Source organism: Aplysia californica, unplaced genomic scaffold (assembly GCF_000002075.1).
Source record: "Aplysia californica isolate F4 #8 unplaced genomic scaffold, AplCal3.0 scaffold00046, whole genome shotgun sequence".
NCBI classification, from domain to species: domain Eukaryota; kingdom Metazoa; phylum Mollusca; class Gastropoda; order Aplysiida; family Aplysiidae; genus Aplysia; species Aplysia californica.
The window spans coordinates 220,881-245,513 of record NW_004797316.1 but is presented as its reverse complement, the minus strand read 5'-3'; the positions used below and the strand labels follow the sequence as shown (position 1 = coordinate 245,513).

Sequence of the window (24,633 nt, the reverse complement as noted above, 5' to 3'; positions counted from 1 at the left end):
ATATGATTAAGTTTAGACAAACTGATATAAACTGCTGTGCAAAGTATGGGTGATACTGATCTCACCCGTTAAAGAGCATGTTTGGGGACAAACTAGTTGCGTCACGAATTTTTTACCTCACTATAAACTACAGGTATCTCAAAAAGATATAGATCTAGGCCTACAAACTGTTATGAAACATTGCACCAATATATATTTCTTTTGACATGTATAGATGATTGTACGCCTTGGAAATCTTAAGTGCCTCTCCAGTTATAATATACAATGTAGTCTAATTAACCCCCCCCCCCCCCCCCCCCAAAAAAAAAAATTTTTAAAAAAAAAAAATATTTATAAAAATGGTAATAATAATAATAATAATAATAATAATAATAATAATAATAATAATAATAATAAATAAATAAATAAATAAATAAATAAATAAATATATTATGAATCAAATTAATTGACGCATTCTCTCAATTATGGCCCTAAGTTCATAGGCAATTCAGAGGAAGACCCAAAATCACAGGTGCATGACCACACATTGATGTGCAAAATTTTAAAGGCAAATGCTGTCTTTCAAACTGTCTTGCCTCAACGCCAACGTTGGATAATATTCTGCCTTGAATTTGAAACATCCGCTATTGACGAATGTTTTCAATAGCCTAACCTTACTAATGCACTCGGGGGGGGGGGGGGATAGTGATAACAGTTGATTGGAGGAAAAGTTGTGTGTTCTGTGTGCCTTTAAAAATGTTTCTAGCTGTTTTTAGCAATTTGATTTTAACAATATGTCCTTATTTTAAAAAATAATAAATAATAGGCTAATTTTGATAAATCGCCATACAGGGGAAGCAACCAAGAAAAAACTCATGAGACCGGAAGATGCAAGAAACTTTTTATCCTCGCAATTTTATTTTGCAACAGCTGGACCGGACGAGCACACTCAGTTGTCAATAAACAACATTAGTAGACGTTGACTCCATGGAAAAAGAGGTCAGCTGGTTTGCGATCAATAAACAACACTTTGCCTCATTATTCAAAGAAGTGTGGAAAGGGAACGATTTGTTTTCGGGGACTATTGTGACATATTTATTAATGAATCGTTTCTAAGCCTGTGTGTTGAGTAGACTTTATCTAACTGCACTGCTGGAGATCTTGTAAACCTCGACGAACTCTGACTTGCCGCAGCAAATACATTGACAGAAGTAAGCGCTCAGAATTCTACAGTGCAAGCGAGGAGATACCCTCTTCCACATCATTTAGATTCTAGATCTAGATTATCTAGATCTAGATCTAATCTAGGATCTAGGTTTGTTGTACAGTAGTCTCCGCCTAAACGCACGCCATACAAAAGCACGCTCCGCTCAAACGCACGCTTTCGTCATCTGACCGGTTTTTTAGTACTATATCTAGATCTATATAATTTAGACGTGCAAACGCACGGTCACTCCCTCTAAACGCACGCTCCGATCCGCGAAACACGCCGACAGGTTAAAGCTTGACAAGGGGAAATTTTCACTACAACCTGCCCAGTTTGCATAGACAAGCCAAGAAAACCGGGTGAGAGTGCCCCTCACGCGGAACAACGACAAAGAGAGGGATGGACAACGTTTTCACACCCAATTTTCCACAGACTACAGACACATAGGTCTAGATTTCTATATCTAGGTCTGGTTCTCGGTCTAGGGCTGGTCGGGGAGGGGGGCGGGCGCGGTTGGGGGACTGAACTTTTTTTTGATTGGTCACTGGAAATGCATCTTTTGAGAGAAGATTTCTGACTGGTGTTTTTGTGACTGCGTGTAATGTTTAGTTAAACCTAGGCCTGATGCGCAACACGCGTGAAAGTGAATGCCGTAAAACACTAGATAGGCCTCAGTAGGGTTTAAGATTAGCCAAGTAAGCCTAGTCAGTTGCGCTCGTTCAACGAATCACAAGAGAAATGTTTCTTTTGAATATAGAGATCTATGATTCTGATGTCGTCCGTGAATTTACGGTCAGGGGGTGATCGCTTGGAAAGCCACGTGGCCGCGCTGTCGTCTCTATGACTAGATTTATGACTATCTCCAACAGTTTCCTCTTAGCTGTTCAAGACGTTTTATAGTGCATCATTCATTACATTAATTTACATTGAGACTGTCTTTCTCCCCCCCCCCCCCCCCCCCCCCCCCCCCCATTCAACGCCTTTGTAGTCATAACCGCAGTCGGGGAATCCTTCACAAAACAGTCACGTGTCGTCACATTATCGGCAAAAATTGACCCTCACCCGAAAGGGAGGTCATTAGAATATCAAGGCAATGAAATGACTGCGTCCCTTCCTCCCTTTGCAAAGGTTCATGTAAACGCATGCTCCGTATAAACACGCTGAAGAGCCCTCCCGAGCACCATGCGTTTAGGCGGAGACTACTGTAGTGATGAAAACAAGAATTCAAGAGATTTTTTTCTCTTTTACTTTTCCTTGGTATTCTAAATTCGAAGTGACCATTTCTGCGAACGGTTTCCATTCTCGAGTTTTATTGGCTATTTGCGAGAGTTCGGCGTCATCTTTCATTCTACCATTATGCGAGGACTGGGAAGAAGCATTTTTTTTTCATCAAATTCAATTTCTAGAGCTAGTATTTTGGCGCTTTTTCGGTAGTTCCCACCCCGCAATTGTTATTCACCGGTTTTGGCCCCAAGAGTAGGGGGGTTTCAGGGGAATAAGGTGGGGGGTTTCAGGGGGTCCAGTTTTTAGGTTTGATATCTTAGCTCGCCACGCATCAAACGTATAGATCTAACGTATAGATCTAGATCTTGAAATCTAGATGTAGATCTAGGCTCAAATAAGGGGGGTGGGAACTACCGAAAAAGCACCGAAATTTTTAGTTGTCTGAATATTCTGATACTTCAGTCATAGTTGGGGCAACGTTCCTGGACTATACATTGTACTTCATTTGCAAATGCCTACAAAAGGTACTGCAAGAAAACAAGACTGCTTGACTTCGGCATTTAGTCACCCCTAAAGCAAAAACTAAATCACAAAAAAAAATAATCACTCCACGCCGCCCCACGTTCACACCTTACACACACACACACAAAAACACATGCACACACACACACACGCGCGCCACTCCGTTCACAAAGAACCGTTCAGAGATATAGAGTTCAAGTTTATTTTCCCGAGCGTTCAGAGAAATAGAGCCGGCCTTCTAAATTAGAATTGAAGACTTGTGATTTCCTCTGTGACACTCTGTCACTGATTGTCTTTGTGTCTGGTGGCAGTGATGATAGTTGGCCTAGTAGAATAATATATATCTGCAAACCTGAAGAGGAATTTACAAAGGATTTTAAAACTCTGATTAGTGGGTGGTTGGTGGGTGCCCTGGTGTGGTTTGCTTCTCCTTTCCTATCAAACATCTATCGTATCTCCCCTTCTTCTTTTTTATGTTTGTTACTCTCTTGTAACACCTCTAATCTTCTGGCATTCATATGACCTTATGCAGTTGCGAGTGCCGTAAAACCTCTACTAACACTAATTCTGATTACTTATAGCATCCAGTCTCATGAAGTGAACACAGATAATTTCATTGGCAAACAGTTAGAGATACTAAAGGCATAGAGGCTACAAGACATATGGCCTAAATAAGCTAAACCCCCCCCTCCCTTACCTTATTTAGGCCACAGGTGGAAGACGCATTACCGCAGAATGGACGTGCCCCTCCTGTAGGATTAGAGCGGTGCAACCTCCGCTATGAGCAGCGACACAACCCATCTACACGTCTCCACCACAACCCGTCTACACACCTCCACCACAACCCGTCTACACGCCTCCACCACAACCCGTCTACACACCTCCCCCACAACCCGTCTACACACCTCCCCCACAACCCGTCTACACACCTCCCCCACAACCTGTCTACACACCTCCACCACAACCCGTCTACACACCTCCCCCACAACCTGTCTACACACCTCCACCACAACCCGTCTACACACCTCCACCACAACCCGTCTACACACCTCCACCACAACCCGTCTACACGTCTCCACCACAACTCCACCCAAACCGACCCATGACTCGACAACGGCACGTCAAACAATTGCGCCGTAAAAACCGTTGCACGGACTCTAATGCCAGGAACCATGAGCGCACCCGCCGTATGAAGAAGCAGAACAATCGAGCCCTAAACATCCTCCAATGGAATATCAGAGGCCTGCGCAGTGCCAAAATTGAGCTCCTTCGGCACATTGACACCAACCACCCAGACATTATCTGTCTTCAAGAGACATGGTTAAGCCCAAATATAGACATTTGTGTGCCTGGTTACTCTATTGAACAAAGTGACAGAGATGACAGAACTCTGTAGACACTCTGCCCCCACCCGTAGGAGCAAAGCCAAATGGTCCTTCAAGAAGGTTGACTGGTCGTTGTTCAATGCCCTCATGGAAACAGAGACTTTGGCTAATGACATGCCTAACATGACGGACGCAACAAAATTAAACACCTGCCTAACTGAGGCCATTTTAAAAGCAGCCAAACAAAGTATCCCTAAGGGCGCTCGTAAACCCTTCTGGAATGAAGAAGCGGACAAACTAATAGAAGAAAAAGTGCAATTAAGGAAAAAAGCCATGGCAACCAAAACACGAAAAGACATTGAAAGCTACCAGGAGGCATCTAAAAGAACCACATCCCGCCTAAACGAGATGAAGCGCGACTGTTGGCGCAACTTTACCTAAGAGATGTCCCTCTCGACTGACCCTCAACAAGTTTTCCGAGTCATAAATGCCATCTCAGGCAAGAAAACCCCCTCCACCGGCAGTGCACTCAAAGTAAACAATAAAACCCTAAAAGGAGATAGAAGCAAGGCTGAAGCCTTTTGCCGTGAATACGCCTCAGTCAGCCGCCTAAAACTCGACAAGGCAGACAAACACCGGCACTACCAGCTTAATGAAAAGCTTAAACTCCTCCCTATTGACCAGAACACAGGCTATGATTTTCTCCTCACCATGGCTGAACTGACAGTTTGTATAGGAAAGCTGAAAAACGGCAAATCTCCCGGGTTTGATGGTGTAACCAATGAGATGATCAAACACTTCGGACCCATGGCAACCTCTGCCCTGCTCCGTCTTTTCAACCTATCATGGGAAATGGCCATTGTCCCAAACAGCTGGCGACATGCCAAAATCATACCAATACCCAAGAAGAATGAGCCTGCAGGGATGATTGGGTCCTACCGCCCCATCAGTCTCACCAGCTGCCTAGCTAAGCTGATGGAGACCCTCGTCAAGAACCGCCTGATGTACTTTCTGGAGAGCAACAACTTGCTGAGCAACAACCAATCGGGCTTCCGCAAGTTACGGTCTACTGAAGACCAAGTCCTGTGCCTAACACAACATATCTCCGACGGATTCCAGGCTTGTCCCAAAATGAAACGAACTGTGCTGGCCCTCATTGACTTCTCGCGTGCCTTCGACAAGGTATGGCGCACGAGGTTAATGGAGAAGATGATTGAGAAATCTACTCCCAGCCGCATCACCCAATGGATAGGTTCGTTCCTCAGAGACAGATACGCCTGCGTCGAGCACGGCAACGCAACAAGCAGGCTTCGCCGTTTCGAGCAGGGAGTCCCTCAAGGCAGTGTCCTGTCCCCTGCACTATTCCTTGTCTTCATCGATGATATTGAAGCAGGCCTGCCTGAAGCCGTGAAGACGGGACTCTATGCTGATGACTATACAATATACGCCACCAGCGAAGACATAAATCAGGCTGAAAACAGTGTCCAAGCAGCCATAAACTTACTCGAGCAGTGGGCAAAGCAAAACAAGATGGAGATCAGTACGGAGAAAACAGAGTGCACCCTCTTCACCACCAGCACCCACGAGGCCAAGCGAAAACCAGCACTCTCACTCAAAGGCTCCCCCATCACCTTCAACTCCAACCCCACCTTACTTGGGGTCACACTTGATCGTACTCTACCATCCAACGCCCACATCCAAAACCTTGAGCTAAAACTGTCAAGCAGACTTCGACCATTGAAAGCCCTTACAGGCACCACTTGGGGTGCCTCCAGGGAATGCATAAATCCTATATATTATGCTACTTGTCGGTCAGCTATCGACTATTGTGCCCCTGCCTACATGCCTCTTGCCAAACCCTCCAACCTGCAGAAACTGGAAAGAAAGCAGAATGAAGCAGCAAGAATCATCACAGGCTACTCAAAGGATACTCGTGTGGACAGCCTCCTCATCGAAGCAGACATTTTACCACTAAGGCATAGAGCTGATGCCTTGACTGCCATCTCGTTCGAGAAGTCCATGCGTCTGCCTGCAACGAACCAACGCAAAGCCTCCGCAACAAAATCAGTGCCCATGCGGACAGGCAAGTCGAACTGGAGAAAGCATGCCCAGAAACTCGTAGCCGAAACTGAAGTGGATACGTACCCATGTGAGGAGCTGGTTGTTTTACCCCCCCACACAACCGTGGAAGACTGCATCATACAACGTGACTTTTAGCACCGATCTTGTCGTCGACTGCAAGCGTACTAATGAACCAGCTGTCAGGAAAGCAGCAGCAGAGGCTACAATTCGTTCGCTCCCCCTGCCTGATGTAGAAGTCTGGACTGACGGTTCAGCTGAGCACGGTACTGAGTATGGAGGAAGTGGAATACTGATCAAGACCGGTGATACCGAACTCGACCAACGTGTACCTGCGGGCCGGTATTGTTCCAGCTACAGAGCCGAGCTTGTAGCTCTTGACACAGCGCTTGACATGCTTGTGGCACTACATACAGTAGGCAGCCTTCTGAACAGTGTACGCATCCATGTATACACTGATTCTAGATCAGCAGTCATGCGCCTCTCATACGGCCCTACCAACCAATCGGAAAAGGTGGCCTGCTCAATCTGGCAACCTCTGCACACCCTCTGTCAACGCTCTGAATGTTTCATCCACTTACAGTGGATTCCAGGTCACGCTGGACTGGCTTGGAACGAGGAAATTGACAGCATCGCCAAAGAAGCAACAGCGCTTACCCAGATTGACACGCCAATCGATTTCTCGACAGCTAAAGCCGTCATCCACCGATCGACCCACGCAAAGTGGAAAAGAGAGGCGAAACCCAAACTGCCGTTTGCCCAGCCGCCGTCATACCAGCTTGAGGCCTCGCTCAGACGACAGGACTGCCGGCTTCTCTCCCAAATGAGAACTGGTGGAAAATCGCCCAAGCTGAGATCATATCTCCACAAAATTGCGCCAGCAGACAACCCAGATCCATCCTGTCGAGCCTGCAAGGAGGAGGACGAAACTATGGACCATGTGTTCCTGAGATGTCCCGCCAACTATCGTGCTAGAACCCGTCTGCTGGGAATTTCAGTAACCCACTTTCAGCACTTTTTAAGGACCCCCGGGCGAGTGTTGAGTTCCTGCGTGCTGTCGGCATTGCTGACCGTTTATGAAGCCACAGCGCCAGTAGAGAGAGAGAGAGAGAGAAATAAGCTAAACACCCCTCCCTTACCTTATTAAGGCCACACCTGTGGCCTAAATAAGCTAAACCCCCCTCCCTTACCTTATTAGGCCACACCTTTATACAAAGTTACAGAAATATTCCTTTTGTGCTTATTGAGGTACAGTGCAGGGTGATTTTACCTGCAATGATAATTGGACAAAATGGGCATATTTAGACAAATCCTATATCATTCTCTTTTTTTTCTTCTTAACTGCTCATGGTTATTAAAGAGTAAGCCAACTAGGTAGTAATTTCGGATTCCTAATACTAATATTATGGGCATTCATAAAATTTTTAAACTTTTTTTTTTCGCTTTTCTCAACGTAAAACGGATTCTGTAAAAAAACAAAACAACAACAACAATGACCTTATCTTTCTTTTTCAAAGTATTGTGCCTATATTTGTGTGAAACTATATATTCTATGCTTTCATGTACATGAAAAAAGCTAATAAAGGCAAGCAAAATGTTCTTCAGATACATAGATCTAGTAGTAGGCCCACTGGAATTTTTTATAAACCGGGAAAGATGACCAGAAAATAAAAAAATTATTTAATGATCTTCACTTGCACTTGAAATTTTTTTGACAAATTATAGTCTACCTCATTGTCTTTTTATTCCCGCATTTTTCTTCACTATTCATGACAACTGGCATGTATTGTTTTCAGTTATTATCAAGAAAGTGGATAGGCGGACTACGGGGTCTATCTAGCCAAAAGGATAGGTGGACCCCGGGATCTACCTAACAAAATGCTAGGTTTTAGGATGTGAACCCCGGAGTCAGCGTAGTGAAATAAGTAGTAGATATAGGTTTAACTAAGGATCGGTGGACCCCGGGGTCAACATAGTGAAATAAGTAGATCTCAGTTTATTTTATAGTAGGACTGGCGGAGCCCGTGGTCAACGTAGTGAAATTATAAGTAGATATAGGTTTAATTAAGGATTGGTGGACCCCGGGGTCAACGTAGTGAAATCAGTAGATCTTGGTTTAATTAAGGATTGGTGGACCCTTGGGTCAATGTAGTGAAATAAGTACATGTAGATCTAGGTTTAATTTTAAGGATTGGTGGACCCTGGAGTCAACGTAGTGAAATAGGTAGGTTTAAGGTGGACCCCAGGGTCTACCTAACGAAATACTAGTTAGGTTTTTAGATAGGTGGAACCTGCGTTCACCGTAGTAAAATAAGTAGGTTAAATCAAGGTGTCCCGGGGGTCCACCAATCCTTAATTAAACTTTCTTATTCTTCTACGGCTATGGTGACTCCGGGGTCCACCAATCCTTTTAAAATTAACCCTACTTATTTCACTACGCTGACCCCGGGGTCCACCTGTCCTAAAACCTAGTATTTCGCTAGGTAGACCCCGGGGCCCGGGGTCCACCTTAAACCTGCTTATTTATCACTAGGTTGACCCCGGGGTCCACCAATCCTTACTTAAACCAAACCTTATTTCACTACGGTGACTCCGGGGTTCACATCCTAAAACCTAGTATTTCGCTCTGCAGACCCCGGAGTTCACCTATCCTCTACAGGACTAAACTATTATCAATTTGCAATTTTCATTGATTAGCATATGTTTTTAAAATATTGAATCAGAGACTCGCTGTCTAAAAAGTCCACTGCTAATGCTATTCTTTTCAAAGAAAATGGCACAATTTGATTTTATGACATGTTGAAAAAATGAGTTTAAAAAAAATAAAAATATATATATATATATATCTATTATCTATTTGTGGTGGCCGAATTTTGCTATTCAAAAGGCTTTTTAATGGCTGCATCCATTGACATGCGGTTTTCGCCAAAAAATTCTTTAAGATATTCTCCAGATCATGACGCCTTTCGTTTTTTCAGTTTTGAGACAGTTTTGCTGCAAAAAGCTATATTTCTTTATTTCGCCAATCGCTTTTGTAGGCCGAACCTTCTCTCTCTGTAATTTTAGAAAATCCGGTGCAGAAGTGATATTTGGCGAGGCGCATTTTGTTTTGAGAGTATAGATCTAGATATAGACCTTCTAAATTTTTGCATCTCTCAAGATTTATTGCTCCATTCAAGTAGAGTGTAAATATCGTAGGCCAATGACTTTCAGTTGATGTTAATGGACCGATCATTCCTTTCATCGAAAGGGGGCCCAGCTAGTATGTATATATATATATGTGTGTGTGTGTGTGTGTGTGTGTGTGTATTTTATTATGTATACTAAAAGACTGAGCAGAGGCTTACAATGTAAATTATTCTGTGCTCTACAAGTAGAGAAAATCTTAAGTTTGCGTAAAATAGATTTTAGAAAAAAAAGTTGGATCTAATTATTCTAATAAAAGTAAAAATGATTGTTATGCTCATATTTGTTATTATTGACTCTGGAAATACAGTTACTTGCTGAATCTAAAAGTAACTAGAACTGTGCAATTCGTTTTATTTCAATTCCAAAGCCCAAAGGCATAGCAATAATAAGTTAGATCTAGATCTAGTAGTTGTAGGCTCTCTGGCTGCTTCTAGCATAGGCCTGCTTCTACTGATTCTAGACAGGTAATCTAGATCTTGCTATCGCCTGCACTATTAAAGTCAAATATATGGTAAAATAAAAACAAAGCTGAATTTTTTTGTCAGTCAGTACATCCCAATTGCCATAATAGCCGCATGTATTAATAGTTGAATAATGCGATACCGAAGCAACACGTTATCACAGTGTGCAGGGGAGAGCGAGGTGCCCAGTCGATTCGGTGGTTCGGCTTTTGTAGATCTATGCATTTTTTATGGAAAGCCCTATTACTAGATCTATTAGTGTTGTGAAAACTTCAACCTCTACAGCTCAGGCGTCAAAAGATGCTGGAAAATAATAATACAGCCAGTAGTTTTTATTTCATCGAGTTATAAAAATAGCCTTCGTATAAAAATTGCCTTGTTTTCAGAAGCAAATTTTAATAGTTCTAGTTCTACCGAATCGATTTTCACGCAAATTCAACCATTTTGATGATCTTTCTTTTCCTTTTAAAAAGATGTAGATCTAGGCCTGTCGGATGTGGCAGTGCGAATAACACTGAGTTGTTTAGATTTAGATCTAATAATAATAATAATAGATAGCATTTGTATAGCGCATATCCCCGCTCAACAGCAGGCTCTATGCGCTTTACGCTATATTATTACCCCAGCAGACCATAGAACACTTCGAAACATTCTCAGCTTCCCGGGAAGCATACAGTGCGAGCAGCCGATTAAGCGCTCAAACACTAACAAACTGACAAGATCTTTCGCTGTCTATAGCCGGGTACCCATTCCCACCTGGGTGAAGTGAGGAAAATTCGTGTAAAGTGCCTTTCCCAAGGACACAACGTCGGGCCCCTGACGGGATTCGAACCCACGACCTTACGGTTGCGAGTCCGAGAGCCTAACCACTAGGCCACCGACGCCACTAGACCCATCAAAACACGAGGCTTCGTGGCCGATCACAATAGTCTACGGGGCTTATCGAGGCCGATTCGCCCTGCCGCGAGCACGTTCACTAAACTGCCTACTAGATAGAATCTATTACAAAATATTCTCTACACGATCTTTGCTACTACTACTACTAGGCCTACTAGCCTACATGTACTACTAAGAGACAGTACGAGAGAGTGTCACTCAGGCAAAGATAGTGTAACTTTGACTCAGCCACGTAGTGTACACTTTTTATACCCCAAATTTAACCCGGAAGTCCATTCGGAGGATTTGACCTTTTCACTTGACCAAAGTGTGCTAAAATGGTAGCCTAGCTTTTGCCCCTCCATGAAGGAAAAATCTGGCCCTCATTCAAACTATTGGGGTGGAGCAAAATTTTGCGTATTGTGCTTTGTTCTTTACAATATTCATTATGATTATGATTTATAAGTTGTACACTGAGTCAAAACCGTACTAAATGAGAAAGGTGCACCATTATGAAAGTGGAACGAACTCAGTTGCCTGAAAAGGGTAGTTTGAGCATGTGTAGCCTAAATAAGCTAAACCCCCCTTCCTTACCTTATTTAGGCCATATGTGGCCTAAATAAGCACTCCCTTACCTCAAACTGATTTTTTTCAAGTGTGTTGTATGTGTAGGCCTACCCATTTAACTATGTATCTTTGTTCAGTTGTTCTTACTAGAGACGACACGGATTTATATACGTTGATTTTTCAGCTAAATGAAAAGTAATGAAAATGGGGATGGAAAAAAGAATTTGAAGGATCTAAGTTTTGAGTCCTGAGTCACCTTTGAATATCATGAATGTCTTACAACTTTTTGTGGCCCAAGAGAGTAAGATGTGGGTTTTTTCTTTTTTTTTAAAAACATACATGCAGCCAAACATACAAAAATAAACCCCACTTTGATCACTTCTAAACTGCAGCCACGTTTAGAATCTACTTTTCTCTGCTGTGGGCGATGTTATCAGAGGATCTATATGAAAGGTAGCTTTTTTAAATCAGAAAAAAATCTATAATATTTCCATGTTCCTTACTGATTGTTTCTCCTTTTCAGAAAAGAAATGGATCCAGGAGAGGAAGGATTTCGTATGCAAAAGTCAGAGAGTGGTGAGTTTTCCGGATCATTCATCCCTGTGGCTGAGACTGCCCCTACTGATGGACTTCCATTGAAATGTGAAGAGGATATTGCACCACAGCCTGGTGATAGTAAAAATAATGATATGGGAGAATTTAATGACAATGAACTGAAGGATGGAGAAATAATGGCTGGTACTGGTGGTGTAGTTTCAGTTCCTGATTCAGAAAGCGATGGAGAGGCTTTGAAGATAAAGGTGGATGCAAAGGAGAGAAGTGATAAAACAGTTGTGGAAAATGATGACAAAGAAACACTGATTAATAATGAAGAGGAAGGTCTTACCAGAGAAAAGGAAGAAAACAAAAGTGATGATTGTGTTGATTCATCCCCGGCCGATAGTGGAAATGACACCATCCTCAGTTCACCTGTGCCTGTATCATTGGCTCCTCAGGTGGTTGTGAGCCTGGAAAATAGTGTAACAAAATCCTTGTCTGAACCTATGCTGGCTGTCGATGAGGAAGCAACATCTGCTCCATCATCTTTTTTACCTTTGTCAAGTGGAGACCTGGGTACTCCCATTTCCACATCGACCCCTGTCATTTCACGGAACACTGCTACTTCGTTAACTGTAGAATCTGACAGTAGACCTCTTTCGAAGGAGGGGTCTGAATCCTACAGCTCCAATCCAGATATGGATCCAAGTCCTGGAGAGGATCAGGATTCTGGGACTGATCATTCCTGTGGATGCAGCTACCAGCATGACCAGGGCAGTCACATCGATCTTGTTTCAGATGATGCTGTCCTGAGGTCACAAGCCATTCCATCTTTAATGGTTCCTGGATCGGTTCGCGTGCCCATCATTGGTCATGAGACTATGGAAGCTCGCTCCAAATTTACAGTAAGATTCTTGGATTTCTTTGCATTGTATGTAAAAGAAAAAGATGAACATAAAATGTCCAGTGAGAGCTTAGAATTTAGAAAATGAAAAATTGTCAGACTAAGAATTGGTGGAATGATTAGAAAGGAGTAGAAGTTTCCTTCTGAAAAGGAATGAGAAAGTGGAAATTTCAAAATGGTAGGACATATTTGTTGAGGCTGGAAAAGTGATGGTGGTTAAAGCTTGATTTATGAAGTGGGTTCATGGAAAAACTTAAGAAATGCAATTGTCTTTAGAGATGTAATAAAGAACGGTGTAATTTGGTATTTTGAAAAATGTTGACAAGTTGGAAAACTTTCACTTTCAAAAAGAAGGAGATCCAAATGTTCGATAATTATACATGAATATTATAACTGTAAAAGGTGTTCTCCAGATAACAATGATATTTTTGTAAAGAAGAGCTTGATTAAAAGGTGGTGGTCAGAAAAGAGATCGAGGTCCACATCTTTATACTTTATTTATATTGACTTTGGGAAATGCAGTTGCTTTTAATTGTGTGTTTCAGGTGTACAAGATTCATGTAATGGTGGAAGAAGATGATGTTGGTTGGTTCATATTTCGTCGATACTCGGATTTTGTGCATTTAAATGATCAGGTGAGATTTTACGAAAGAGCTTGTAACTGCTCATTTGTGAATTAAAAGATGTCAAAATATCTTTTCGAAAAAAAATTCTGTTATTTATGTACTTTTTAAAAACTATTTTTAACAAGTTTTATTTACTTGTTCTTCCTTGTCTTTGTGTTGGTCGTTTTTGGATTTGTCCATCATTGATTCTATGAAGATTGTTTTATCTGTCTGTGTGCTTTTCAAATGCTATATGTACAGGAACTAATTAATGTGTGTGTGCCTCAGGTATGGTGATATATATATATACAGTCAAACCTGCCCTGACGGCCACCTCTATAAGACGGCCACCTGTACAAACGGCCACTTTCCATTTCCCCCCTTGCGTTTTTTCTATATAATTTAACTGTGTAAAACGGGCACCTGTCCAACGCGGCCGCGGCCACCATATTTTAACACACTACCCCTATCACACTAAGCAATAACACCTGTCTTAGACGGCCACCCTAGTGACTCCATTACGTTTTGTCATAAATTGTGCTTTGGCCCCTGGCGTTGTAGACGAGCCGTCACAATTCAATCACCTTCGTTGTTGTTAGGCAGTCCCTCCAACCGATCATGTTGCGTAGGCCCCTCCCACTGTTGACCAATGCTACCACTTTTCAGCTGCTGGCGAGGTAAGCGTGTGATCCCTTAAAACGCATAAGCCCTGCCCAGAATGAATAGACAAATCGAAAGTGAGATGAGTGGTCACTGTTTACCCAGTCTGTAACAAAGTAACAAAGGACGTCAACATGAACTTGTGACAGAAGCGTCGCTCGTTCTCCGAATGGTGGCGACCCATGTGTTTGTTTTAACATGGCACTCTGTCTTCCTCGTCAGATACCTTTAGTTTCATTGTCACCCTTGTGCAAAATCAGCAACAAAATAAAAAATTACCAACAAAATACAAACCACCACCAACAACAACAAAAACAGAAACAATGCGGCTACTTTCGATTGGGACCTCAGATGGGAATGGTTCATTTTCTTCATCTTGATCAGTCCTGCCTAAGACGGCCACCTGTCTTATACGGCCACTTTTCTCCTTGACAATGGGTGGCCGTCTTACACAGGTTTGACTGTATATATAAAAATCTCTTCTTGAATGCTAAGGTCAGTAAATAATCTATTTTTTAAAAAAATGTTTGTGTATAAAACAAACGTGCTGGAATTTTTATGCTCGTATGTATTTGATATTTCTTAAAAAGTAAGCAAGCAGCCATTTTTTCACATTTGGATTATAGTGGATGCACTTTTGTTGATAATTGTCAATTCTGTGCAAATTAAAATGGACAGTCTTCATTTTAAAATTTATTCAACTGAAATGCCTAACTAGATTACAGTGGAAACCTGATATAACAGGGATGGTGGCACCAGAGGAAAAAGTCCTGTTTTATCCGATCCCTGTTAAATCAGAAATACAAGGGAAGTAAGCATTTGTGGACTCATCCAGCTGTATTTATTCATGGGTGGTTTCCCTTGCCACTTGCACCCACGAACAGGGGTTTTGGCCATGCGGCGCACCTGCGCATGACTCGTTATGCGTGCGTGCAGCTAGGCTTAGAGCTAGATCAAAGTCTGCAGCACACCGCAGCCCTCTCTCGCTTCACCGGCTGCCTGTGCTTGCAGTGGCCTGGCTTGCATGGGCTTGCTCCATCATCACTCTCCCTCTCTCTCTCTCTCTCTCTCTCTCTCTCTCTCACTCTCTCTCTTGCTCTCTCTTTCTCTCTCTCTCTCTCTCTCTTGCTCTCTTTTTCTCTCTCTCTCTCTCTCTCTCTCTCTCTCTCTCTCTCTCTCTCTCTCTCTCTTACTTTTTACACGTTAACGAGCCTTTGTCCCTGCTATAACAGATTGGGCTCCGATGAGGCCCTGTTATTGCCGATAACTTTTAATAGAGACAAAGAGTAGGAAAAAACGAGGATTTAAAAAATACCTCTTATTACCAGATCCCTGTTATTACCGGGCCTGTTATATATGGTTTCCACTGTAATTCATTACATGATCACCAACCATAATAGTAATATATGATTTGTTCCCATCATGTGCAGCTGAAGCCTCTGTTCCCCAATGTGAGGCTTACCCTGCCTCCCAAGCGTTGGTTTCGCAGCAACTTTGATGTAGATTTCCTGGAGGAGAGGCGAGAAGGGCTTCAGGGATTCCTGGATAATGTGACAGGACACAGAGACTTGTGCAACAGGTTCAACATGGCTTGAGATTCTTTGGGTTGTAGTCTGCTTTCTTTCTCCTGCTTACATTACTATGCTTTACTCAGGGGCGGCTCCTATTCTTTAAAACTGACGAGCAGATTGTTGGAGGGCACTATTAGTATGTTCAACTTCCTTTCTGTACCTCTTTTTCAACTGTCTTGTCAATCTTGCTTTTACTTCAATACTGAAGGAGCTGTGATTTATCAATGTGCTTCTCTTTATTAAACTACTGTACACCAAGACTGACAGGCTGTCTGAGCAATAGACTAAGAAAAAAGATTTCCGACTAGCTTGACTCATTTGCTTACTTACTGTCTTTCTGTATCAAAAATGTTGTATTAGACAGGTGACACGTCAAACCTGAGTTGAATTTTAACGACTTCCTTAAAATTAGTGTTCTTTTTAAAAAGTAATAGAGTACAATGAAATGATTTTTGATTATGATGATGATGCCTATTTTGTATCTCCCTAATGGGAGGGTTGGAAAGTTCACAGACAAACACAATACCTGCTTTAACGGAAACTTATTTAAAACTTAAAAACTTGTCACAATGAAATCTATTCTAGAGACCGACTGACAAAAGCATTACAGTGGTGTTTATTTATTCTCAAGGGAAAGAATTAATGAAAATTTAGAGTTGTGTGCCAAGCCTTAGGGAGGTTTTATAGGATGTTACTTTTTATTAAAGCTGCTCAGGCTCGGGTAGACTTAAATTATTTTGTTTTCACATATATGCATCAGTCGTAATTTTGTGACGACACCTTTTAATTTTCTCCCAACCCTTATTAATCCAGTTTTGATTTTTATTTGTGCACCAGCTCACCTGTGCGGGATTTTTTCTGCTTTGATGACCCCCCGGGTCCACATGACAGTCTGGAAGAGAGCCGAGTAAGTGAATATGTTTTGTTCAGCAAATAAGTCTGCACATGATTTTATTTTTACTTTGTTGAGTGAATTATGTAATGCTCTAAGTGACTTGATTCATTGTCAAAGGGTTGTAGGTTTGATTAAGTGGTCTGAAGTTTTTACTTTTTGAAAGATGCGCATCTCATATTGTGCTTCGCTCCTCTGGCATAAGAGTTGAGAACCAGCAACTCTGGAGGATAAATATGTCGTTTTTTTGTATGTGTCAGGGAGATTATCTTGTATTGTTTGCTCCACTTCATACCGTATAAATAAAAGAGATACTTTTGTACCTTGGAACGGGGGTTCAGTATCTCTCCTGTATGACATATATAAAACAGTATTGGCCAAAGTTTTTTGAAGTTGGTTTGTTCATTAACTGTTTAAACCCTGAGTTTTTTCGACCGTTTTACCAGAATTTGTTCTACAGTCACTTAAACCTGGTGCACTATACTATATCTCATTTTAACCCGAAAAGCTTGCCTCCTACTTCTAAATTGCGGAAACAAAGGCTTAGTCATTACTAAAAAATTGGACTGGGAATAGTTACAAAAATAAGCAAAAACTAGCACTAAATGAAACGAAAAAATAGTAGCGTCCGATGGGGAACAGGGTTATTACCGCCGGACGCTTGGCGTCCAATAGGGTTTAAAGAGTTAAATATGTTTTGTGGGGAAGGAATTTTTCAGGTTTTTACCTGAGGACCTTGGGTTTTTTTAAGGGTCCTTTGAAATTCATTACTAGATTCAGTAATATTATGCTTCTTTTCACTTCTGATCGTTACACGAAGTATGCGAGTATGTTTTGGTTTTATTAGAATATTTCTCCCCTCTAAAAGCCTTCAGCAGAACACTTACTTGGACCTTAGATGGGTTCAGGTTTGTTCATTGGATACCGGTTCCATCCCTGATTTATGAATGACTAATATTAAATACACTGATTTTCAATTTTTGGGTATTTTCATTTGTCACTCATCAGGCCCAATGTGAGTGTATGGAGGAGATGGTTTACCTTTTGCGCAGAGAGCTGGCAGATAAGGACACAGAGCTGGATCTTGCTCGAGAGGAACTTGAGCTCTATAAGTCTCAGGTGCAGCTTTTGACCAGTCGTCTTAGGTAACTGCAATTAATATTGATTGACTTATATGCAGAACTCTTTTTTTTTTTTTCATTTGCGTTTCACTGCTTGATCACAAGGATAGTCGACTGCTGGTTTGTCAAACTGTAGTGCAACTGATTTTTATGTATGTAACCGTTTTTCGTACTTAGGCTTTTGTTATGCTTTGTGCCTTTTTCAATACAATATAGGTTAACTATTTTAAATGATGGGACCATATCAACTGCTTAGTGTAAGCAGATCTGCCACTCATCCCGATTTAGTCGGGATATCCCGATTTTTTGCCCCAAATCTCAAGCATCCTGATTTTCCCGATTTCGATCGTGTGTATCCCGATTTTTTGTCCCAGTCCGCTGTTGTGCCGGATTTTTCTAAAAACTTACTCTGCCTTCTCCTTTATCACGGGAAGCACCCGTTGAACTTTTTGTCAGTAGAAACTCGGAGCACTATTTCCCGAAATATCGATGCCGCATTTAGTAGCTGACTCGCCCCAAGTTGTATGTGATCTTTGCCCGCACTCAGAATTCTCCGATGATAGCCTGGTAACTATTACAATTTATTTGGGACATACAAATAATCGATAATATTCGTACTTCCACTGCTACTTTCAAAACAAGCCTTGTCCGAGGTCTGGTAACTGCGCGTTCACACCAAATACTCAGACGAGCGACAGTCTTTCTGACCCTTACACGACTACATGTAACTGCACTGACAAGACTAACATACGGCCGTTGTCGTTGCTTTAGTCTGAACGCATTATGAGGGATAAGAGATTTGTTGGTACAATTGGTCGGTCGGCCGCCGTTGTTATCCTAGAGTACTAGAAGTAGAACGACTGTCGCTCATCTGAGTTTAGTGTGAACGCGCAGTTAGTCGGACCCGTTAATAAAATTGTTTCAATCAGCGCATTTGCGTCACGTGACATGACATCGCCGTGTGAGTTCTGCGTGTCGGGGACCGTCCGTTGACGGGTCAACTTAAGTTCATGTATTTCGGGACTTATTGGTTGGGGTTGGGGGGGGGGGGGTATAGACACTTGGACTAGGAGTGCTTGACGTGATGCTTCAGGATTTACCCAAAAAAAATGATAACTCGCACGCATGCACACACACACACACACACACACACACACACACACACACACACACACACACACACACACACACACACACACACAAACAAACAAACACACTCAGAGGGCATATAGGCCAGTAATTTATGGACACCCTTGGAAAAATTTTAAGTCAGCTTTGGCAGTCACCTTGGTGATTTGCTGTTGATCCCGATTTTTCTCACCAAATCCCGATTTTTGCTCCCTGAGATCCTGATTTTGAGGTTTCATAGAGTGGCAGGTCTGTGTAAGACTTTCCGCCTTTCCCCAATTTGAAAAATGACGTGTGATAGTGTCTTACAATGAGCTGTCGAAATCTGTATTTGAGTTTTCAGCGATTTTCAATGCAAGAATGGCATGGAGCAGTCTTATGAACTTTACAAGCAGCCAAGTTTCCGACAGGAATTAAAGTCAAGATCACCTGCTCTGTTGTTTGGTGTCTGTCTGAGGCAAGAGCACACCGTCTCAGTTTGTGTTATTTTGAAAAAAAGGGGGAGAAAGTTATTTTCCACACCAGGAAGTAATGAATGCCTTTAATGTGATGGAGTCTATTTGCATAGCAACAGGAATCAATGCACAATTTACTCCAAACAGGCACATTATGTACTTACGTTGCTTGTAGGTAAATATGACCAGTAACATTTATTAATTCCTGGTCCTTTCGTTGATCTGGTTTCAACTGTTTGACAGTAAACTGTCCAATCTTGCTATGTTTTATCATCAAAGTTTTCAGCCTTAGGGTGTTGAAAAAGAAGTCACAGTCGCAATTATGAATTGTAGTGAATGGGACCTTGGCTTATGCCAAAGCAGACTTGAAGTAAGTGTGGCTCTACATACTGAGTATACACACTTGACCACTGAGTAATGATATATTTGTTTGAGAAGAAATGGTACTTGGTCCCAGTTGTTGTCGGATCATGATAAAGTCCAAACTTTTACTTTAGCCATGCTTGTGCAAACCTGAGAGTGAACCAGATACTGCTGACCCCCGGGAATACAGAGACAGTCTTTTTCTTTCCAGTGAGCTGAATCAGTACCTGAGCCATGACAAGATAAGTGGTGGCAAGTGCGACATTGACTCACTATTTGGGGCAGGAGGTGTCTTGCTTAAAGAGAACAAATGAGGTGAGTTAATTTTATTTATCCGACTAGAGTGAGTGAGTGAATATTTGTTTCAGTTTCACTGTTTATTGTTAGAATTTTAGTTTTATATTCTTTTCGGCAAGATGTGGGTTACGTCTGTGGTAGATTTAGAAATGCCTCCTCTGGGATTTGAAATGTAATGGCCTCACTGTTGTCATGTAATGTAGCAGTAGCAAAGGAAATCACAGTGTTTTTCTATTGGAATACAAGGAATCTAGAGATGTTGGGTGCTGTTGAAAACTCAGCACTAAAGAGTTGTATCTACAGCTGGAAATTTCAAAGGCAAATATAGGGCCTACTAGGCTCACACTTTGAAAAAAGGACATGGGTCCTGACACGGGTGGGGGGGTAGAGGAGAAGCTGTAAATACTCATTTTATTAAAAAATGGTGTGAGGCGGGGGGAGCATATACCGGGTAACAAATAAAATGTAAGTTGTCTTTTCTTCTGTCATTTTCAAACAAATAATAAAAAGTAGGAATTTGGCTTCTAATTTTTTTTCTGTTTCAGAAATTATGGCAAATTCTATGAAAGTAGTATGCTATTTGTTGTCAGTTTTTGCTTGGTGTGTTAATTTTAATGAAATACAGATGCAATATTTTATTATTTTTCAAAACAAACCCCAAAAAAGCATTATATTAGGCCTATTTATATATCTGCAGGGCTACTTTCCTTTCTTCAAAGACGGACTTTTAAATGTACAATACTTTGTTTATCCTGCAGGAAACTGAAGTTGCCTCTGTGGCTATGAAAAGGAAGGAAAGAGATAACCATGTCACTTCATTCACACCTTTTCGAAGTTTCTGATTTTGTGGTGGTTTGTCTTTCCATTTGAGTTGTTATCTCCAGGTAGATAGACACACATGCTGACAAATTACAGAGAGAAAGAAATATCTCTGGAGAAGAAGGCGGTTCTACTGAAATATGAAATAGCTTTTGGTTTTGCACTTTTAATGTATTTCTTTTTCTTTAAAATGTATGTTTTAAGATAATTATATGTGAAGGGTCTGAGAAGACCCACAAGAAGGCATGGGTTATTTAGAAATTTAAGTTAAAAACAGTCCCAGCACTTTATTTCCATTTTAAATAATTATTTGTGAGCTTCAGAAAATAAATAATTTCTAAATCTTTACTTAGATTTGCAGAAATACCCCTTGGTGACAGAAAAAAACTTGGCTAAAATTTGGAACTAATTCCTACAGATGGGCTCTGATTTTCAAGCGAATTCCCTACTGTGACATGCATTATGAAAGAGAATATTTTTGCCTTTTCGTCAAAACCGAGTGTCATGAATATTGTAGTAGCAGTAAATGACAGAAGCACTGAGCATTTTTCATTTCACTTTTTATTTAGCCTCATCATGGGGATTTTCAAAGCTGTTTTCTCAGAACTAAACTTAAGATCCCCATGCCCTTTGATGTGCTATAACTTTTTACAGAAAGGCCCAAATGCATCTTAATAAAGTGCTAAATGTTCAATATAATGGTGAAAGTTTTCAAACCCAATAAGTTACCTCTTACTTTACTCAGAGCTCCTCATAATAGAAATCAGTTTAAACTAATTTTTTTTTCTGTTAAAGTTGAACTTTGATCATCTACTTTTTATCACTAGAAGTGTAAATATGTGTTCTGCAAAGTGGTAACAAGCATGTAATGATTTCATATTTCATAACGGACTCCAAACATTAAAGGGTGACCTTATTTAGGCCACATATGGCCTAAATAAGCTAAACCCCCCTCCCTTACCTTATTTAGGCTACACCTGTATAAAAATGGCCTTCATATAAAAATTGCCTTGTTTTCAGAAGCAAATTTTAATAGTTCTAGTTCTACCGAATCGATTTTCACGCGAATTCAACCATTTTGATGATCTTTCTTTTCCTTTTAAAAAGATGTAGATCTAGGCCTGTCGGATGTGGCAGTGCGAATAACACTGAGTTGTTTAGATCTAGACCCATCAAAACACGAGGCTTCGTGGCCGATCACAAAAGTCTACGGGGCTTATCGAGGCCGATTCGCCCTGAGCACGTTCACTAAACTGCCTACTAGATAGAATCTACTACCAAATATTCTCTACACGATCTTTGCTACTACTACTACTAGGCCTACTCGCCTACATGTACTACTACGAGACAGTACGAGAGAGTGTCACTCAGGCAAAGATAGTGTAACTTTGACTCAGCCACGTAGTGTACACTCTTTTTATACCCCAAATTTAACCCGGAAGTCCATTCGGAGGATTTGAACTTTTCACTTGACCAAAGTGTGCCAAAATGGTAGCCTAGCTTTTGCCCCTCCATGAAGGAAAAATCTGGCCCTCATTCAAACCATTGGGATTGAGCAAAATTTTGCATATTGTGCTTTGTTCTTTACAATATTCATTATGGTTATGATTTATAAGTTGTACACTGAGACAAAACCGTACTAAATGAGAAAGGTGCACCATTATGAAAGTGGAACGAACTCAGTTGCCTGAAAAGGGTAGTTTGAGCCTAAATAAGCTAAACCCCCCTTCCTTACCTTATTTAGGCCATATGTGGCCTAAATAAGCACTCCCAACATTAAAACATGAACTAACTCATATGCAGTAGTTAGATTAAAGTAAGGATGTTGAGAAATTACTTGAAAATGCCAATAACCCAAGTATGTTTTTCAGGTGTCTTTCCTGTGTGAAAAAAACGAGCAAGGAAAACAGAGATTTCAAGATTTAGTGGTGTGGCTATTGATTTTCATCAGATAGAAGTGTTGCTTTTTTGTTCTCAGTTTAATCTCGGCATTCATTCGTTTAAGCTGGAAAGGAGGGATTTTTTTCCCACTACAGTTTTTCTATTGCATTTCTATTTTGTAACTTTATTTTTTTTCCTTTTTGTTGGAATATTAATTCTAGTAATTTAATCATTTGGATATTGCATTTTGCGGCACAGTCTTTCAACGCATTTCAGAAGTGTTGTTTTCACATGCATTTATAAGTTTAAATAATTGTGTTGTTATCTCTATTTCTTTATCCCCTCCCACCCCACTAGGAATCTTCAATGTTCGTTTCTGTCTTTTTTTTGCAATAGCCAAGAAAAAAATAGTGAAATCATTGTTATTGTTGATGCTTTCCTGAATATTTGTGCCTTTGATATAGTGCAGCGGGCTATCAGATCCCCTATTTCCCACCATTTATGTGTTTTGGGTATTTTTACAATTTGGACAATTGATAGAAATAAAAGTTAATGTAGCTTTTAATTCCGGCTGTATTACCAGCAAGTATTCATTCACAAACTTTTTAGTTGTCAAGCAAATCACTTGAGATAATAAAAGCAATAATTGGGTCAGATCTTGTCAACATCTGGTATTTGAGGACATTCTTTCAATTTTGTGATAACCTTTTTCTTATGCCCTGTTGTGACATTACCTTTCTTTTAGCAAAATTTATGTTTTGTGGATCTCAACTACTGGGTTATGTCAGAGTAATAATATTGCATTTACTTTTCTTTTCAAATTAGATTTGCAAGAAAATTATTTATTTTGAAAGGTACACTGCCAATACCTGGACTGTTTATTTGCAGCATAAGCGAACAAAGGGTGTCTGCTGGTTTTCCCACCACTTTGTTGCTGTTATTTTCCTGTTATTCTTTTTCTCAGACTAGTTATTTTTATATGTTTGGCCTTGTTGGTAGGAAGACAAAGCTTATATTTTATAAACTTATATCAGCCATCTTCACTTTTTTCTAAATTCTGAATTATCTGGTTTATTCCTATAATGCAATTGTCGTAGCTAAAGTAAAGAAAATCTTGTGAAAAATAAATGAGGGGGGATGGGGGGGGGTTCTCGAATCCCATCCTGCCAAAATGTTTGTGTTTTCATTGCCTTGTACCTGTCTTTTCAGTTCAATTGATATGTTATTGTTAGCCAGAAAGGGTTTTCACACATGTACTACGGACACAGCAGAATCTATAGAAAGAATAAACTGGCACTTTTACATGGGTATAGAGTAACCAAGTGTTTTGTCTTTTCGTTTGCCAATGATTACTGCTGCAACTATCACTGTTTATTTTTTTGAAGTGGAAAAAAACAAACGCTTGCACTACTGATTCGATTGCACTAACTCATATACTTTATTGTGTACAGAAGATAAAAAGAGGACAATTAAATGGGGGGGGGGGGGTTGCAATAATTGTCAAAATTTGAACTCAACAAAGATTAATATGAATATTTAGACATAAAAAGAAATGTAGATTGACTAAATTCTTAAAACGTGAACTGACTTTGTGTTATGTTGTTGAGCCGAGAGCAGTCTCTTTCATAATATTCTATGGTGCTAGTTTACTGGCAAGAATGTTTTGTTTTTCTCCTATTGTTTCTCAGAGATTGATAGCATGTTTGATTATCCTGCATTATTTGAAGCCGCATCTTTTGTTTAATATGTATTTATATTATTTTACATGAAATGGAGGTCTAGAAATCTTCCTGTTATTGTTTCGTGGAATTTACTTTCACAGCCTTTGTTGGTGCAATAGAAACTTATTCATATTTTAATTTAAACATGTAGTTGTTTTTAGATTCAGACTGACTTCACCCCCCCCCCCCCCCCCCCCCCCCCGCAGTGTCACTGACTGAAGTGTCTTTATGCCTTTCCCAAAGGGGGGAC

General features: G+C 40.8%; 1 protein-coding gene across 4 annotated transcripts; it reads left to right on the top strand.

The window, feature by feature from the left end:
• The first annotated feature begins 898 nt into the window (after positions 1-898).
• On the top strand, positions 899-23,980 carry LOC101851852 (sorting nexin-16). 4 transcript variants are annotated; one of them, XM_035968203.1, is made up of 8 exons: positions 899-978; positions 11,953-12,871; positions 13,416-13,505; positions 15,566-15,714; positions 16,544-16,613; positions 17,607-17,743; positions 19,877-19,980; positions 22,653-23,980. In XM_035968203.1, the coding sequence occupies exons 2-7, from the start codon at positions 11,960-11,962 to the stop codon at positions 19,977-19,979; spliced, it is 1,461 nt and encodes a 486-aa protein (XP_035824096.1). In that variant the 5' UTR covers positions 899-978; positions 11,953-11,959; the 3' UTR covers position 19,980; positions 22,653-23,980. The 4 variants fall into 4 exon arrangements, with proteins under 4 accessions (XP_035824096.1, XP_005092513.2, XP_012934709.1 ...); XM_005092456.3 differs by lacking the exon at positions 22,653-23,980 and adding an exon at positions 20,721-21,099; XM_013079255.2 differs by lacking the exons at positions 899-978; positions 22,653-23,980 and adding exons at positions 988-1,190; positions 20,721-21,099.
• Positions 23,981-24,633: the final 653 nt, after the last annotated feature.